This window comes from Rhinatrema bivittatum, chromosome 4 (assembly GCF_901001135.1).
Source record: "Rhinatrema bivittatum chromosome 4, aRhiBiv1.1, whole genome shotgun sequence".
In the NCBI taxonomy this organism is placed as follows: domain Eukaryota; kingdom Metazoa; phylum Chordata; class Amphibia; order Gymnophiona; family Rhinatrematidae; genus Rhinatrema; species Rhinatrema bivittatum.
In genome coordinates this window covers 371,810,139-371,830,326 of record NC_042618.1, presented here as the reverse complement: position 1 = coordinate 371,830,326, position 20,188 = coordinate 371,810,139, and the positions used below count along the sequence as shown (strand labels likewise).

Genomic DNA, 20,188 nt, shown 5'->3' with positions numbered 1-20,188 from the left:
TATGCCAAAATTTGGTTAACAGTAATTTGTGATGCCGAATAAGATAAAATATAGTGTGCCTTTATTTTTATGGAATGAGGAACTTGGCTAAAGATAAAGGAACACATCACCCAGCAATTCAAAAATCTGAGAAAATAGGGTAAGGGTAAAACAAAAACATCTCAATCCAAAAAGTATCTAAGTATAACACGTTTGAAGTAACAATATTCAGTCCTTTAATGTAAACAAATTATATATACAATGAATAATTATACACGTGCATAAATGCATCCTCCTCTAATATAAGCAAATTGTATAATGTATAATAAATAATTGTACAAAATCTGAAATATATCAAATACATAACATCACAAGACAATCGTATAGATTTGAAACATATATATATATATATATATATATATATATATATATGCTTTTCTCTGACCTTTGCAGCACAGGGATGGAATCTGAATGCAGAGATCTGCAGTATACTCACTGTCACAACTGTTCTTGATTGTCTTTCTCTACTTGAATCTTGTTTGTAGCACCTTAAAAATATCTCGACCTTTCTTGCCCATCACAGAACTATCTGATTTCCACATTCTTTATCTTTGCATTGATAACTAATGAACTGCTTTGCAAAGTTTTGCATCACAGTACCTCATTAGCATGTTTTTTGTGCTTAAACTTGTAAAACCTAAAGAATGTGCAATAAAAGTGCTCTTAGTGCAAGAGAATTTATGTACGTAAAAAGTACAGTTAGCGTACGTAATCCTAGTGTCCAAATGCCAATAGCACTTTCATTGCATGTTCTCGCATTTGCGAATTTAAGTACAGTTTAGTACTTTGGCATCCTTGAATGTCTCACCAAGTAGAAGAGAGGTAGTGAGCGCCCATTGGTAAGAAATTGTCAACACCTGACTGGGTCAGCATGACCTGGGTAGGCAGGATACTTCTCATGTGATTGGCGATCATTCAACCCATGCATTCTCTACTGCAATGGCAAGGCCAAGGACTGAAAATTAACTATGATGGAATGCCTCACCCTCAGCTAGAGATGGATCCTTTAAAGATCATGTCGAAATGTAGTGGTGGGAGCTGCTTCAGTTTTAGTGTTACAATCACTAGAAAAAAAATACAAGCTCCCTGAATTTCTGATACAGTAACACATGGCAAAAGAAAAAGAGACAGAATTATCACAAATGTGAACAGTACAATAAAAAAGCAGTAAAAAAAAAGGCAAGAAGAAATATGTAAAAAATATATAAATACATAAATATGATCAAGGAAAATATATTATAAATACATAAAACCATATTTAAAGGAAAGCATTTTAACAACACAAATCTATTTTATCATCATTTGTTCACATCCTGTAAAAATATCTTTTCAGCATGACCAGAGAAATTAATCATGCTTAAAATAGTTCATTTCCTATTACCTTTGTAGTATTATAATTTTTTTTTTAATTTTATTTTTATTGAATTTCAAATAAACAAAAGAACATTGTTCAGTAATCTTTCAGGCTTATTACTTACAGTATCATGAAGTATAAACAAATACATTGAAATTATGTTTTCATTAGCACATAACCTGAGTAAATAAAAAGAATATGGGGAGTTCGAAAGAGAATGAAACGAGCAGACTCAAAATACATTTTTCCAATAATTTCTGCATATTTAAGTCCATGTTATATATTTTTTACCAGTCCCTAGCAGAGTCACATCAGGAGTGAGAGTCCAGATATATACGTAATTGCTCTGGTTCTGTAAAGACGTATCTTGAATTTTGATATATGATTATACATTTAGCTGGAAACCTCAAATGAAATCTTGCCCCTCTTGAAACAGCCTCATTCCTCATTGTTAGAAATTTCTTCCTCCTTATTTGAGTTACTTTAGTTATATCAGGAAATACCCTTACTTGCTGACCATAAAATTCTTGGGCTTGATTTCTGAATGCCATCCTTAATACCGAAACTCTTTCTGAGATAAATGTGAATGTTACCAATAATGTAGCACAGGAATCTATTATTACTTCTTGAGACATTTCAAGAACTGCAGACAAGTTTATTGATATCATTTGTATATCATTTGTATATCATTTTCACTTCTTTATTCATAGGAATATAGAATATCCTAGATATCTCAGGAATGGCTTGCTCTGGATATTTCAGGACATTCATTAAATAGCTTTTAAATAAATCCCTGGCAGATGCCATCTTTGACTTTGGAAAGTTTAATACTTTCAAATTAGATCTTCTAAGGTCATTCTCCAGATTTTCCAATTTCTTATTGTAAATGCTTTCAGATTTAATCAAATTGTCTTGTACCTGTTGCATCTTTTCAACTTTTATTTCTACTTCTTTCACTGATGTCTCAAGAAGATTCATCTTATTCTCCAAACTATGCATTTTGTTCATATTTTCTTTAACCAAAGAAGTTGTCTTTTATCGATTTATCCATTGTTCCAAGGTGATTTTAGCAGGTTTTATAAGGGGTTGGTCACATATTACCTTAATATCCAGTTCTCTTTTTCCTGGCTCTGTCGGGCCCTTCCCTCCATTGATACCGAGCGGGTCCTCTGCCGTCGCACCCTTGGAGCTCTGTAACACTGAGCTCACCGAAGCTGATGATCCTCCATTTAAGCCTCTCGGGGTAACGGTGTCCTCTGAGGGTACTGATCTTTCTTTCCGCTCGCTCCTCGGGTCCTCCGAGTTCACCGGGGATCTGTAGGGGGGTCTGGGAACTATTGGTGCACCGGGGCTGAGGGATGTTTCCTCTGCCTGAGGCGTCAGCGTCTGCTCAGCACTGACTTCTCTCGCGGCTCCTCCTTCCGGCAATGAAAACATGGACCCCGCTAACATCGACTCGATCATTGGTTGTCGAAATCCAGAAACAGGCATCGAGGTAACAGCCTCTCTGATTCTCACCTTCCTTTTGGTGTGAGGCATGTTTGTGTTCAAATAAGGAAACAGCTCCAAAATTCGGCTTGTATCAGAGAGAGTCCAAGGACTGAGTCACTAGCGTGTTTCCTGTGCAGCGGCCATCTTGGACTCCCAACACATGGACTTTCCTGTAATATAATTTATGATATAGGGGATGTCGGATACATATCAAAATATATTTTAAATACTTCTACAGTCTACAGCAGTAGTATTCACTCCCAGCCCTCAAGGGCCATACAGGTTGGGTTTTCAGGATATCCCTAATGAATATGTACATGAGATAGATCTGCATGCCGTCAAAGTATGAAAATCTATCTCATGCATATTTATTAAGAATATCTTGAAAATCTGACCCGTTTCAATCCCTTGCGGACTGGAAGTGAATACTACTGGTCTACAGTCTCATCCCTCACAAAACTTCTGAAACACAGTTACATAGTAGAGCATTTTAAACCCTCTAGGGACAGAATTACCTATTACTTGATTATAACTTGGTTGAACCTATGGTGCATTGCCACTGTGTGGTTTTAATCCTGTGTTTGCAAATAAGTTATTTTTAGATGGATTTAGGATTTTGCTGTCCCTAAGCACTATTAGTACTGTCGCTAATTCCACCTCCAGATAAGGGACAACAGAGAACAAGGTCTAAGTTACAGCCTTCTTTGCTCTGCTCTGTCTGCACCAGGCTCAATGGCAGGAGGAGAGGAGCTGGATTAGGGAGTAGAGCAGTTTTTCTTTGTCAATTCTGTTCTCTGAGGACAAGCAGGATGGTAGTCCTCACACATGGGTGACATCATCAGATGGAGCCCGATGTGGAAAACTTATGTCAAAGTTTCTAGAAACTTTGGCTAGGCACACTGAGCATGCCCAACATGCTGTATACCACGTGTCCATGCGGGGTCCCTCTTCAGACTCATCTGTGGAGCTGTGAGCCTCGTGGTTTGATTGAGCTCTAAAACCTTTGGTGGCCATAGTTGTGGCGCACTACACAGGCTGGGAGTGCATGTTTTCTCGTATCTGGATGATTCGCTGGTCAGGGGCACATCTCAGGCAGGGGCCACCAAGTCCATGTGCTTGACCATTCGGGTGTTGGAGTCACTAGGGTTCATTCTCAATTATCCAAAGTCCCATCTCAGTCTGTCACCTCAATTGGACTTCATCAGAGCCTTGCTTGACATTGCTCAAGCCAGGGCCTTTCTGCCACACCAGAGGGCCGTCACTATGGCAACCATTACGACAGAGGTGCAACAGAGCTATCAGCTTGGCACATGCTGAGACTGCTGGGTCACATGGCTGCAACCGTCCATGTCACTCCCTTGGCACATTTACACATGCACAGAACCCAATGGACCCTGAGATTGTAGGGGCACCAGGCCACTCAGAGCCTCCAGAATTACATCTGAGACACCCCGTCTCTCCGGGACTGTTTGTCCTGGTGGTAGGTACTCTCCAATCTGGAACAAGGGATTTCCTTTTGGAGTCTCCCTACTCAAATTGTGCTTAGCACAGATGCATCTACCTTGGGGTGGGGAGCTCATGTAGATGGGCTCTGCAGCCAGGGTCTGGGGTCCGCTCAGGAACATTCTTGTCAAATCAACTTCCTGGAGCTTCAGGTGATCAGGTACTCACTATGGGCTTTCAGAGATCGGCTGTCCAACAAAATTGTCCTGACCCAGACTGACAACCAAGTAGCTATGTCATATGTCAACAAGAGGGAGGCACAGAATAATACTTCCTGTGTCAGGAAGCGGTCCAGATCTGATTCTGGGCCCTGGCTGGAATACAGAACGTGATAGCGGACAGACTGAGTTGAGGAAAAATAGTGGAAAGTGTTCTAAACATCAAAATCACAGAACATATAGAAAGACATGGTTTAATGGAACAAAGTCAGCATGGCTTTACCCAGGGCAAGTCTTGCCTCACAAATCTGCTTCACTTTTTTGAAGGAGTTAATAAACATGTGGATAAAGGTGAACCGGTAGATATAGTATACTTGGATTTTCAGAAGGCGTTTGACAAAGTTCCTCATGAGAGGCTTCTAGGAAAAGTAAAAAGTCATGGGATAGGTGGTGATGTCCTTTTGTGGATTGCAAACTGGCTAAAAGACAGGAAACAGAGAGTAGGATTAAATGGACAATTTTCTCAGTGGAAGGGCGTGGACAGTGGAGTGCTTCAGGGATCTGTATTGGGACCCTTACTTTTCAATATATTTATAAATGATCTGGAAAGAAATACGACGAGTGAGATAATCAAATTTGCAGATGACACAAAATTGTTCAGCATAGTTAAATCACAAGCAGATTGTGATAAATTGCAGGAAGACCTTGTGAGACTGGAAAATTGGGCATCCAAATGGCAGATGAAATTTAATGTGGATAAGTGCAAGTGGATGCATATAGGGAAAAATAACCCATGCCTTAATTACACAATGTTGGGTTCCATATTAGGTGCTACAACCCAAGAAAGAGATCTAGGTGTCATAGTGGATAACACATTGAAATCATTGGTTCAGTGTGCTGCAGCAGTCAAAAAAGCAAACAGAATGTTGGGAATTATTAGAAAGGGAATGGTGAATAAAACGGAAAATGTCATAATGCCTCTGTATCGCTCCATGGTGAGACCACACCTTGAATACTGTGTACAATTCTGATCGCCGCATCTCAAAAAAGATATAATTGTGATAGAGAAGCTACAGAGAAGGGCTACCAAAATGATAAGGGGAATGGAACAGTTTCCCTATGAGGAAAGACTAAAGAGGTTAGGACTTTTCAGCTTGGAGAAGAGATGGCTGAGGGGGGATATGATAGAGGTGTTTAAAATCATGAGAGGTCTAGAACGTGTAGATATGAATCAGTTATTTACTCTTTCGGATAATAGAAAGACTAGGGGGCACTCCATGAAGTTAGCATGTGGCACATTTAAAACTAATCGGAGAAAGTTCTTTTTTACTCAACGCACAATTAAACTCTGGAATTTGTTGCCAGAGGATGTGGTTATTGCAGTTAGTATAGCTGTGTTTAAAAAAGGATTGGAAAAGTTCATGGAGGAGAAGTCCATTATCTACTGTTAATTAAGTTGAGTTAGAAAATAGCCACTGCTATTACTAGCAATGGTAACATGGAATAGACTTAGTTTTTGGGTACTTGCCAGGTTCTTATGGCCTGGATTGGCCACTGTTGGTAACAGGATGCTGGGCTTGATTGACCCTTGGTCTGACCCAGTATGGCATGTTCTTATGTTCTTATGCATAACAGTGCACAATACAGTCCACTAGCCAAATGGACAAAATTTGTTTGGTAACTGCAATGGGCTACTGAATTTTAGTAGGCGCAGCTGGTTGTGTTTTTCATTGTCTAGCTAACCTCTGTACTGGTTATACTGCTTTGTATTTGCTCTGAGCAGTAGGTAACCCTTAGAAATCAAGACTGGATATTGTTTCTCACCACACCTTGAATACTGAGTACAATTCTGGTCGCCGCATCTCAAAAAAGATATGTTTGCGATAGAGAAGTTACAGAGAAGGGCGACCAAAATGATGGAACAGCTCCCCTATGAGGAAAGACTAAAGAGTTTAGGACTTTTCAGCTTGGAGAAAAGACGGCTGAGGGGGGATATGATAGAGGTGTTTAAAATCATGAGAGGTCTAGAATGGGTAGATGTGAATCGGTTATTTTCTCTTTTGGATAATAGAAAGACTAGGGGGCACTCCATGAAGTTAGCATGTGGCACATTTAAAACTAATCGGAGAAAGTTCTTTTTCACTCAACGCACAATTAAACTCTGGAATTTGTTGCCAGAAGATGTGGTTAGTGCAGTTAGTATAGCTGTGTTTAAAAAAAGGATTGGATAAGTTCTTGGAGAAGTCCATTGCCTGCTATTAATTAAATTGGCTTAGATAATAACCACTGCTATTACTAGCAACAGTAACATGGAATAGGCTTAGTTTTTGGGTACTTGCCAGGTTCTTATAGCCTGGATTGGCCACTGTTGGAAACAGGATGCTGGGCTTGATTGACCCTTGGTCTGACCCAGTATGGCATGTTCTTATGTTCTTATGAGCCTTGAGATCCCATGAGTGGTCCCTGGACTAGGGGGTAGGGAATCAGATATTCTGCTTCTGGGGGAGCCCAGATGTAGATCTATTCATGTCCCTCTGCAATAAGAAGGTGGCTTGGCTCTGCTCCCTGTCCAGATCAGACAGCAAACCAGCCTTGGATGCCCTTGCCCACCATAGGGGCATGGGTCTTCTGTATGTGTATCCTCCGATTCCCTTAGTGGAAAAGATTCTCTTGAAGTTTTGCAAGGGCAGAGGGACTATGATCTTCATAGCCCTTCATTGGCCAAGACAGGTCTGGTTTCCATTCCTGCAGGAGTTGTCCATCTGGAAACCAATCAGTCTGGGGACTTCCCCAGATCTCATCATGCAAGATCAGGGTAGGCTGCGGCATCCCAACCTGCAGGTCTTGTCGATCATAGCCTGGATGTTGAAAAGTTAATTCTGCAGCCACTTGATTTTTCTGAGGATATGTCTGAGGTCCTGGTGGCTTCCAGAAAGCCTTCCACCAGAAAGTCCTACAGACTGAAGTGGAGGAGGTTTTCCCTGTGGTGTGAGCAGAAGGCCCTAGATCCATTCTCCTGCCCCATACAAAAACTGCTTGACTACCTTCTACACCTATTGAAGGCTTGCTTAAAAACCAACTCCGTCAGAGTTCATTGTAGTGTGATTGGCGCATACCACCACAGTGTAGATGGTACGCCCATCTCTGTACAGCCTATAGCTGTACATTTCATGCAGGGCCTGCTTCAATTGAAGCCTGCTCAAGGCCTCCCGCTGTGTCTTAGGACCTCAAAGTGGTGTTGGCTCAGCTGATGAAAGCTCTTTTTGAGCTGCTGCACACCTGTCATCTGAAGGTCATATTTTTGGTGGCAGTCACTTCAGCATGCAGGGTCAGTGAGCTTCAGGCCTTAGTGATTTATCCACCTTATAATAAGTTCTGTTATAATAGGATGGTCTTGCATACATAACTTAAGTTCCTGCCTAAGTTGGGGATGGATTTCCATCTTAACCAGCCAATAGTCCTGCCAAGATTCTTTCCCAGGCTCCATTCGCAGCAAGGTGAACGAGCACTGCACAGATTGGAATGTAAGCGAGTCTTAGCCTTCTACCTGGAGCGGACAGAAGCCCATAGACAGTCCACCCAACTTTTTATTTCTTTTGATAGGAATAGGTTGGGCGTTGCCATTGCCAACAGACAATATTTAATTGGCTAACAGACTGCATCTCCTTCTGTTATGCACAGGCGGATCTGCATTTTGAGGACTAACATCCTCATTTTAAGGCTCATTCTGTCAGAGCCATGGCAGCGTCGGTGGCCCACTTGTGAGCAGTGCCCGTGGAGGGGATCTGCAAGGTTGCAATGTGGAGTTCTCTCCACACATTCACATAACATTACTGTCTGGATAGGGATGGCCGACATTACAGTAGGTTCAGCCAGTCTGTCCTCCGGAACCTGTCTGAGGTGTAGAACCCAACTCTTCCTACCTAGGGCTAATTGTTTGGGTTCAGGCTGTCTCCCCCTCTGTTACCAACAGCATTGGTGGTGGTGTGCCCGTTGGTACCTGGTTAGGTGTCTGTTGGTCCCCTTTTGTGTTGGAGAGCAGCCTGTAGCTAGGGATTCACTCATGTGTGAAGACTACCATCCTGCTTGTCCTCGGAGAAAGCAGAGTTGCTTACCTGTAACAGATGTTCTCCGAGGACAGCAGGATGTTAGTCCTCAAGAAATCCGCCTGCCACCCCGCGGAGTTGGGTTTCTCCTAATTTTTTATTTCATCATAATTCTATGACATGACACTGAAGAGAGACCCTGTGTGGACGCGAGGTATAGGGCATGCCGAGCATGCCCAGTGTGCCTAGTCAAAGTTAGCATTATTATCACATGTTTTTTGGCGTTAACACCATAGGAATAGATTTTAAAACCCCAGTGCACGTAAATCCCGGGGTTTACGCGCGTGGCTGGGCCTTATGGGCGCCGGGCCAATTTTCAAATGGGCCTGGCCACCTGCGTAAAACCCCGGGACGCGGGTAAGTGCTGGGTCTTTAAAAAAGGGTGGTCTGGGGGGTGGGGCGGGGCTAGAAGTGCCTGGCACAGCGGCCATTTGCCGCTGTGCCGGGGGATCGCACGCCGGCAGGGTGCCAGCACACACAACTTGCTCCTGCTTCTTTGCAGCAGCAAAAAGTAAAACAAAAAAAATTGGGGTAGTTAGGATAGGGATAGGGGGGGAGGGTAGGATAGGGGAAGGGAGGTTAGGGTAGGGGGAACTGGGGAAGGCCCCGATGCGTTGCCATGCGATTTTGCAAAATTACACCCCCCCTTGCGTGCGCCAACCCGGCATTTTGTAACATGTGAGCGCATGTTATAAAATCGCATGTCCATGTGGGCGCGCCAGGTAGCGCACGCACATGGACGCTTGCGCGTACTTTTTGAAAATCTACCCCATAATGCATTCTGATGAATGACCCTGTCAGTCAGCCATATTATTTTATTTACATAGGATTAGTTATGCATGAGCTGCTTTGCATTAATTTGCAAAATTCATACATGCAAATGCATGTTTCCTGCTTCAGCTTCTCCCCTCCCAGTGCAGAGAACAGGGGAGGAGGGGTGGAAAAGCAGAGTTTCTTACCTATAACAGTTGACCTCCGAGGACAGCAGGATGTTAGTCCTCACACATGAGTGACATCATCAGATGGAACCCAATACGGAAAACTTATGTGAAAGTTTATTAGCTTGATGGACTCTATAACAGGATACCATCAAGGTAGGCCGAGATAACACAGTACAAAATTTCATCTCTGTGAGCGTTTCCTCACTCCAAATGAAGTTTAATCTTCACCGAGGTGTACTATGTTGTTCGTACGTCTCACTCCGCATGATAAACTGGCCCCTAAACCCCAAACCACCACCAGCACCTCACCTCGAGCTATTAAATGACCCTTCTATAGGCATATAAATAGTTGCACAATGTGAGGGCCTCCCCAGAGGATCTCTCTCTCTCTCTCTCTTTCTCTTCTCCCCCCCCCCCCCAAGAAATGACTGAAAATGCAATTCTAAATATGTATAGTGAATTGCATTAGCCGTTTCGGGCATATTGCACAGCTTAATGCCAGGAAAAAAGGTGTAGTTATTTCCGGCACTAAAACTGTGCAATAGTGCCCCTCATTTTAATAATTCCCACCCAAACTCCTCCCTATCCCTCCTCTTCCTGAAATTTGCATTCATGCCGTGCGATAGCATTATTATCACATGTTGTGGCATTAACGCCATAATGCATTTTGATGAATGATCCTGTCAGTCAGCCATATTATTTTATTTAGATACGGTTAGTTAATCATGAGCTGCTTTGCATTAATTTGCAAAATTCATACATGCAAATGCAAAGGAAAATTGGTTCTTACCTGCTAATTTTCATTCCTGTAATACCACAGATCAGTCCAGACCAGTGGGTTGTGCATTCCTACCAGCAGATGGAGTTAGAGAACAAACACTTTGGGCACTGCTACATAATTGAGAGTGCCACCTGCAGTCCCTCAGTATTGGCTTGTACGCAAGCCCAAACAACTAACCTTACTAAAGAGCGAAGAGGGTTGGAACCCAAAACGCAACAGCAAACCCCTCGCCCATAACAAAGAAAAAACAAAGAACCACTAGACCACCTCGGAATCTGCTCCCTCAAGAGCATCTGTGATAGAACCAAATTGTTTCTTCATGAAAATATAATTTCTCAAGGTAGTCTTTCAGATTCTGAAAAGGGGGTGGGCCTCTGGACTGGTCTCTGGTATTACAGGAAAGAAAATTAGCAGGTAAGAACCAGTTTTCCTTTCCTGAACATACCCAGATCAGTCCAGACCAGTGGGATGTACCCAAGCCACACTACACTGGGCGGGAACCTGAAAGACCCGCGAGTAGAACACTCTCCCCGAAGGACGATTCATCGTGCGCCCTAACATCCAAATGATAATACTTGGTGAAAGTGTGAAGGGAGGGCCAAACCGCTGCTCTGCCGATTTCCTGCAGTGACAGAAGCTGACACTCAGCCCAGGAGGTAGCCTGGGCCCTAGTGGAATGAGCTCTCAGACCCATGGGCACCTGATGCCCTAGGGCAACATAGGCCTAAGAGATAGCCTCTTTAATCCAGCATGAAATTGCCGCCTTGGAAGCCTTGTCACCCTTCTTAGGACCCCCCCTAACAAGACAAACAGATGGTCTGACAGCCAGAAGTCATTGGTAACCTCTAAATAGCGCAAAAGAGCGCGACGCAAATCAAAAAGATGAAGCTCCTTTTCTTGAGGGGAATCCCTAGACCACTGCGGAAATCCTGGCAGATCCACTGCCTGATTGACATGAAAGGCAGACACCACGTTGGGAATGAAAGAAGGGACCGTGCGCAGTGAAACTCTATCATCGTAAATCCTAAGGAAAGAATCCTGACACGACAACACCTGTAACTCTGAAATCCATCGTGCATAACAAATAACTACCAGGAAAAAGGTCTTCAAGGTCAAATCCTTAATTGGCCTTCGTATTGGCCCAAATTGCCATGAGAAACATCTGAGGCACGCCCCACCTGGCGCAAATGAGGTTCCAAGCTTCGGGAGCTAACTCCCACTCCTCTGGATCGAGCTGTTGCCTGCTGAGGACGTCCGCCTGAACATTTTCCACTCCTGCGACATGCGAGTAGCGATTCCTTTGAGATGGTTCTCTGCCCAAGCGAACAACAGCCTTGCTTCCAGCACCACCGCGAGACTCCGTATCCCACCTTGCCGGTTGATATAAACTACCATCGTCGCGATGTCTGAGAACACTCGATCCATTCTGTTCTCGACCAGGGGCAGAAATGCTCACAGGGCCAGTCAGACAGCCCTCATCTCGAGGAGGTTGATGGACCAGACACTTTCCATTGGGGACCAAAGACCTTGAGCGGATTTGTTTAGGCACACTGCTCCCCAGCCCAACAGACTGGCATCTGTGGAGATATCCACCCAATTTGGTGGATCCAAATCCACTCCCTGTTCCAGGTTGCTGCATAAAAGCCACCACGACAGACTGGAAGTAGAGGCAAAGGTACATGGAACTGTTCCGATGTCAGGCCCCACCTTGATAACAGCGCACGCTGCAACGGATGCAAATGAGCGAATGCCCACGAGACCAAATCCAAGGTGGATGCCATGGATCCCAGGATTTGTAAGTGATGCCAAACCTTCGGAGTCTTCCTCTGAAGGAGAGCCTTGGCCTGATGTTGTAACTGCGTTACACGGTCCGATGCCAGAGAAACCTTGCCTTGGCAGGTATCGAAGAGCGCTCCCAAGTAAACCAGCGACTGTGTGGGCTCCAAGTGACTTTTCTGGACATTTATGACCCAGCCGAGCGACCGCAAGGTGAGCATCACCCTCTGGACCGAACTTACGCAGTCCTCCTGTAACTTCACTCGAATCCACTTCAGTCGTCCAGATACGGGTGAACTAGGACTCCCTCCTTGCGCAGGAACACCGCCATGACCACCATGACCTTGGTGAAGGTATGTTGGGCCGTCACCAGGCCGAAAGGAAGAGCTTGAAACTGGAAATGTTGACCCAGCACTTTGAATCGAAGGAACCACTGCTAATCCTGGTGAATCGGGTTGTGGAGACAGGCCTCAGTGAGGTCTAAGGACGCGAGAAACTCCCCTATGCGAACCGCGGCCACCACAGTCCTCAAGGTCTCCATATGAAAATGGGGGACTCGCAGACACCAGTTCACCTTCTGCAAATCCAGAATGGGATGAAAGGTGTCCTCTTTCTTGGGAACCACAAAATACACCAAATACTGTCCCTTGCCCTGTTCCGCAAGGGGGACCGGAACAATGGCCCGGAGATCAAGAAGCCGCTGTAGGGTCCCCTGTACTTCCTCTCGCTTGGCCCGCGAGGCAACGCGAAACTCCACAAAGGCCTCCCGTACCAGGCACGAAAATTCGAGAGCGTAACCATCCCGGACCACTTCCAAGACCCATCGGTCCAAGGTAATTTTTTCCCACTCCGCATAGAAGCTCAACAATCTGCCTCCAACAGCTTCTATGACGGAATGGGTGCCTTTGGCTTCATTGGGAGGGTTTTCCACATCCAGCACCCTGGCCCATGGACTCTCTGCCTGGGTGCCGACCTCCATGAAAGGACTGCTGATGCCCCGAGACTGGCCTCGGCCCCAAAGGAGCTGAAGACCTACCAATGCGAAATCTGCGAGAATCCCAAAAATGAGCTAAAGGGGGTAAAACCTTCCCAGAAGGTTTCCTATCCTCCGGAAGTCTGTTGCCTTTGGACTCCCCAGTAATTTTACCAATTGGTCCAGATCCTCCCCGAAGAGAAGCTTGCCCTTAAAGGGGAGGTTACAGAGTTGAGACTTGTAAGACAAATCTGCTGACCAATTCTGCAACTAGAGGAGCCTACGAGCCGTGACCGTGGACACCATACTACACTCCGAGGTCCGAACCAAGTCATACAACGCATCTGCGACATAGGCAACACCTGCCTCCAATCGTGTGGCTTGTAAGAGCCCCATGCTGTTGGCACTCGGAGCTGCAGATGCCTTCTGGACCCAACAAAGACAGGCTCTCTGCATGAGGCTGGCACAAGTCGCTGCCCTGAGACTCAGTGCAGAGACCTCGAAGACTCGCTTAAGGTGTATCTCTAGCTTGCGGTCCTGTATGTCCTTCAGCACAGTGGCCCCGGCCACAGGAAAGGTCACGGCAGACACCACCGCGTCCACCTTCGGATCCTTCAGAAGATCCAAAACACCTTGTGACAGGGGATAAGGTTTCGCCATAGCTCTACCCACTTTCAAATCAGCATCTGGCGAGTCCCATTCCCGGGTCACCAGCTTGCAGACCTTTTTAGGTAATGGGAATGAGGTCATAGAAACATAGAAATGACAGCAGAAGAAGACAAATAGGCCCATCCAGTCTGCCCAGCAAGCTTTCCCACTTATTTTCTCATACTTATCTGTTACTCCGACCATTGAGTTCAGGGCCCTTATTGGTAGCTTTTTAATTCTAATTTCCTTCCACCCCCACCATTGATGCAGGGGGTGGAAGGAGGGTGGGAGGTCGTCTGGGTCCGGGTCGTCCTGGTTTCCATCACCCATATCATGGGTGAGTCCCGGATCCTGATCTGCTCCGGAACCCGAGGGATCCCTGAGCGGGACCGGCAACCTATCCTCGACTCGAGCGTTCAGGGGCCACGTGGATACTCGCTTAGGTGGAGGCTCCGCCAAAACATCCGGTCACGCTGCTCTCTTCAGGATCGCCTGTTTCCTAGCCAGGTACGCCTGATGCAGCAGCAGCACAAACTCAGGACAGAACTCCCCCGCATCGGCACCCCACTCAGCAGGAGGATCCGGTAGCCCAAGGTCATTCCCAAAAGTGGAAATATGCTCCACTGGGGATAGAATGGGAGGGGCCTCCTCCTCCCGCTACACCCGCCTCGAGCCATCCTCCCCCGCTGAGGAGGACCGCGGCCTGGAGGAACGGAGCCCCTGTCTGCCTGATGTCTCCTCCAAGGAAGTACCCTCCTGCCCTGAGGAGCAGGCAGAACAGAGGGAACTAGCATCTAGGGCCTGCCCTGGCATGCCACACACGCGGCAGGTCCCCAATTTGTGTTGGGGTACCATACACAGAACCGAGCAGCCATGCGGTCGGCAGTTAAAAAAAAAAAAAAAATGAAGCCGGGAAACCTTCGTGCGGTTGGAGTAGCTAAAAATAACAAATTCCCTGCAGGTGCGAAAACGGCTCTGTGGAGAACTTCTGGTGCGAAAAAATGCGGCCTAGCACGTGCGTGAAGGCCTTCCCCCCGCTAACCTACCCAGAGCCCCGGGCCGTTGTTGAGACCCGCGGGATCGAACTCCCCACTCCGACTGGCCTGCCGACAAAATGGCATGGCCCGTCCCCAGAACAAACTCCTCCTACCTTGAAAAGGATCAGTTTCTTTTTTCCTTTTTTTTTTCCAAGAAACTAAACAGAAACTCCTGAGGCCTGAGGAAAGGAATGAGGGGAGCCTCCTTAGTGGTCGAGAGAACCAGGAGCCCCTGGCTATCAAAGTCACTGGACTGTTGTGGGCGAGACTTAGGCAGGGGTGTCTAACTCCCCGGTCGCCCGGCTTCAACTGAGGGATGGCCCACGAAGGTGCCTAACACCTCAGGAAGCTAGCCAGCTAACTACTAACTAGCCTAACCTAGGAAAAAAACTTTCCCTAATACTTTTTTTTTTTTTTTAACTAACTAACAGACTGCATGTTTGCATCTCTACCATCTGCTGGAGTCAGAGAAATAGTGAGGGACTGCAGGTGGCACTCTCTGTTATGTAGCAGTGCCCAAAGTTTTTGTTCTCTGACTCCATCTGCTGCTAGGAATGCACAACCCACTGGTCTGGACTGATCTGGGTATGTTCAGGAATGCAAATTAGTTCATTGTCATAAGGGCAAGAATCTGGCCTGAAACATGTGTGGTATGACTATATTCTGTGATATACAGTGTTTATTGCACATTATTGCCTTAAGATGGGTTGATGGATTGCACTATAAGTTTGTACCTGAGAAAATGGAGGGTGATGTAACTTGTCTGAGGTCACAAGGAGCAGCAGTGGAATTTGAACCTGGTTTCTCTGGGTCACAGCCTGCTGCTCTAATTACTAGACTACCTGTGATATCTGTTGACCTCTGATGCAGACATTATTGTTGAAACATGGCCATACTGGTTTCTGTTTTTAGTGTTCTTTGTATCATTTTATGTTTTATGGTTTATGAATTTATAAACTATTTCTATTTCTATGTTTACATTTTATGTTTTTTTATTTAATTTGTAGGACCAACAAATTAGAAAGCCACTCTCGGTTTAAAGTCCACTTTACTTTATTATTTCATTAGTGACTAAAAAACTTTCTTTGAAAACCTGTATAGCGGTCTCATAAGAGGTGAGTACCAAAAAAGATTTATTTAATCTCTGCCCTAAAGTCATCACAACGTGAGCAAGCCAAATAGAATAGTACTTATCTTGCTGGACATATCGATCAAAAACCCCAGCATGAATCCATGTTTCAAAAGCCAGTCTGCATCAGGGGGTTTCTTCTTCTATATGCTCACATGTCATCCAACTTCAAGTGATTAATCCAACTTGAAATTTTTTTATATAGAGATTCACTTCATTTTATTGATATTTGTTGATCCTTATTCATGGCTTTCAAAACATGGATTCATGCTGGGGTTTTTGATCGTTATATGTCCAGCAAGATAAGTACTATTCTATTTGGCTTGCTCACGTTGTGATGACTTTAGGGCAGAGATTAAATACATCTATTTTTGGTACTCACCGCTTATGAGACTGCTATAAAGGTTTTCAAAGAAAGTTTTTAGTCACTAATGAAATAATAAAGTGGACTTTAAACAGAGACTGCCTTTCTAATTTTAGAAGCCGATTCAGTGTCGGTCCTACAAATTAAATATAAAATGTAAACATAGAAATAGAAATAGTTTTTGAAATATATGACCAGTGGACCGGTGACATATATTGTTGGCGTAATTTCCTTGAAGGTCTCTGGAATTCAAGTATTTTTTGGATATATTTTTTATGTATTTATAATACATTTTCTTGAATCTTTTTTGTTTGATCCATATTTATTTATTTATTTATTTATTTATTTATTTATGTGTTTATTTTATGTATTCTCATTTTGTACTACTTTTTTATTGTACAATAACACACAGTACAGACACATTGTTTTAATATGCATCCTTGCTGTAAAGTGAAGTTGTAATGTTCTCTAATAAGAATTACTTTTTCTTGAACAGTTCAAAAGGAGTCAAACCCCAAATAAGTCCAAGCATTTTTGGATCCTTGCAAAACTTTAAAGAAGATAAAACGAAGCCTGTGCGGGATGAATATGAATATGTTTCAGATGATGGAGAGCTAAAGATTGATGAGTTTCCAATCAGAAGAAAAAAGAATACTGCAAAGAGAGACCTATCTTGTAAGGGAGTCCAGTACTACCTGTTTTCTCGTTGAAAACCTTGTATCCAAAGTAGTAGAGTAGAACTATAACTTGCATATTTATGACAAGGCTGCGCTAATCAAAGTGCCCAGGAAGATTGCAAGTGCTCCTGTGTCCTGCCCTTTGAAAATGCAGGACTAGTCGACAAATAAGATACTTCAGTCTGATTTGGCAGATGCAGGTTTCATGCAGTAAATCATTTGCGGCGATCTCAGTTTTTCCTGATCTACCAGTTTTTCCCTTCCCCAGATCCCGTTCTTTATGTCACTGGTAAAAATATTTGCGCCATTTCACAGCACAAGTTCTTTTCACAGCAGTATGGAGCAATTTTCAGTCCCACAATTTTACCCAGGTAAAACATTTTGAAAACAAGGGATAATTTTGAAACTGCCCATGTTGGTGAAAAGTCTGGTTATTCATTACCCGCATGCTTTTCTTTTGAAAATTAACCCAGAAAAAATCCCCCCACATCCATTTAAACCTGCTAATGTATATGCATTTTTTTTTCAGGGAAAAATACTTGTATGCTTCTGAAAATTCAAAAGTATGGGGTAGATATTTAAAAGGTGTACGCGGGCATACATATGTGGCACTATCAGGCGCACGCACACGTACACCTGATTTTATAACTTGCGCGCGCAGGAGCGCGCAAGTTATAAAATCAGGGGTTGGTGCGCGCAAGGGGGTGTACAATTCTGCACCTTGCGCGCGCCGAGTCGCGCAGCCTTCCCCCGTTACCTCCCCCCTATCCTGACCTTCCCACCCCTTCCCCTAACCTTCCCCCCCCAAAAAAAATTTCCATTTTACCTTTTTTTCCTGCCTCTGGGCAGGTGCAAGTTGTGCGCGCTGGCCAATTGCCGGCGCACGATCCCCGACACAGGAGCAAATGGCCGCTGTGCCAGGAGCCGCTGACCCCACCCCTGCCCTGCCCCCGGACCGCCCCTCCCCGCCCACACCCCACCCCCTCCCTGCCCCTTTTTGCAAGCCCCGGGACTTACGCGCATCCCAGGGCTTTACGCTCGCTGCCGGGCCTTTTTAAAATAGGCCTAGCGCACGTAACCTTTTCAAAATCCGGCCCTATGCATGTAAGTGTAAATTACTCCTCAGCCCCATTCCCGGAATGCCTCTTCCTACTGCGGGTAAATTTACCTGCATAAAAGGTAGGCAAATATTTTAAAGCCTTTTTTCACAGAAATGGCTTTAAAAATTATCCTCCCTATATTAATTTACATAATAATGCAACAGCTGGTATGAACTATGTTTGGGCCACAGTCACTCTGTATTAATAAAAAATAAAAACACTTGAGAACTGTTTATTGAGTGGGAAGGAAAATTCTAAATGTTTTTTTTTGGGGGGTGGGGGTGGGGAGGGTTGTTAGCCGCCGATAATCTTATTTTGCATTTTCTTGCATGAGTAAAACTCTTATTTAGAAAGGGTCAGAAGAAGTGTTATTTTGGCATAACCGCCTTGAGATATCCGTATATTTATTTATTTATTGGCATATTTGTTTATACCGCCTATAGCAGAAAAACTGCTAAGTGGTGACCAATTAAACAAATAACTAGTGCATTATCATATTAAAAACACATCTCTCTTCTAAATAAGTCTAAGAGGTTTGTTACTCAGAAATGTAGTCATCCCCCGAACTCTGAAAAATAACAGTGACCTGTGAATCATGGCCTGGAAATGCACATCCTTGCTTCTCTCCATCCCCTTCCTTGGGGAACCAAAGATCATTCATTAAGAAGCTCATGGATCATGATCTAGGAATAGTAAAGCTTTGATCGAGCTATTTCTATTAAAGAAAATATCATTTGTGCAACTAAAAGATTATTTGTTATTGTTTGACTCCATAGGAATGTGATGGCTATGTTTATTTTCTTTTAGTTTTATCTGACAAGAAAGAAACTGTACAACACACTCCACTCAAAAAGCCAAAGGTTCAATCTGTGACGTACAAGGTATGATATTGTTTAATCTTCACAATGTAAAAGTAAAAGTAGATTCTGCATCAGAATTGCTATTTCATGTGATCTCATGGAGAGCTTTATTTGTGAATAGGGACAGTAACTATCAAAGGAGCATGCGGGCACACATATACAGGTATGAGTCACTACGCACCCAGAGATGCAGCAATCTTTTTAATATACACGTATATACACATGTATGTTGTAAAATAGCCTAGGTGCACATATGTGGGCAATCACAGCCGTGTACAATCTGGTTCAAACCACACAAGTGGGGGAATTTTATAACAGGCTAGCATCCAGGCCATGGCTAGTTTCACCAATTCGTCCACCCGTTCACCCAGTCTAGACTAAGGTCCCTGAAATCCCTCTGGTTCTATAACCTTATAACCTTCCCCCTCCCCCTCCAATTACCTCAGACTCCTTAACCCCCTGAGGGATGCCAGTATTATTATTTTTTTATTTCTACCTCCTCCATAGCAGAAGTAAACCTTTGTGGCACTGGACCTGGGCACACATCCAGGCACATACGTACTTGCACGCATATCTCTTGGTCCCATCCCAGAACGCTCACACCATGCCCCTTTTTCATTCAAAGTGAGAAATTGACATATCAGGAGATGTGTGCGCATGAGGACGGCTTTTAAAATCAGATGGACGCACACATGTCCTACATGCATGCATATCTCCCAATTTTGGCACACACCCGGCTTTTAAAATTTACCTTTTAAGCTGAACTTTTAGATAATCCAAATCATTAACATTCTCCCCATTCTCGAGACGTTATAAATTATTTCTTCTTTCATCATTTACGTGGCACCCTAAAGTAGGGTACCAAACAAAAGATTACATACATGTGCAATGAGCCTGTTCTCTGAAGAGCTTGCAATTTAAGTAAGTACCCGAAGCAATGGAAAATAAAGGGGGACATTTTCAAAGGGATATGCATGGGTAAATGCGTGTTTACTGTGGGCAAAAACAACTTTTGAAAATTGCCCATCCCCCATGTGCGGAATAACATGCATTCTGTCCACAGCACAGGTGCTCTTTCCTGCAGGGAAAAAGAATGGCGCCAGGGTTTTTATATCCCCGTGCCTAATTTACACTCCTGGGTAAACAATCCCTGCGGCAATGGCCTTCTACAAGATTTTCAAAGGCTAACTCAAAGGAGTTTCTCTTTGAAAATTGGCTTTTGTACCTGTGGGCCTGTAAGCACCGCTGGTG

General features: G+C 44.2%; 1 protein-coding gene across 3 annotated transcripts in view; it reads left to right on the top strand.

The window, feature by feature from the left end:
* The window catches only part of PHF2 (PHD finger protein 2), a 381,209-nt gene that overhangs the window by 307,846 nt on the left and 53,175 nt on the right, over positions 1–20,188 (top strand). For all 3 annotated transcript variants that reach the window (XM_029600845.1, XM_029600846.1, XM_029600847.1), the window contains 2 exons: positions 16,797–16,975; positions 18,885–18,958. In XM_029600845.1, coding sequence (XP_029456705.1) covers positions 16,797–16,975; positions 18,885–18,958 — 253 coding nt within the window. The remainder of the gene's footprint in view (positions 1–16,796; positions 16,976–18,884; positions 18,959–20,188) is intronic.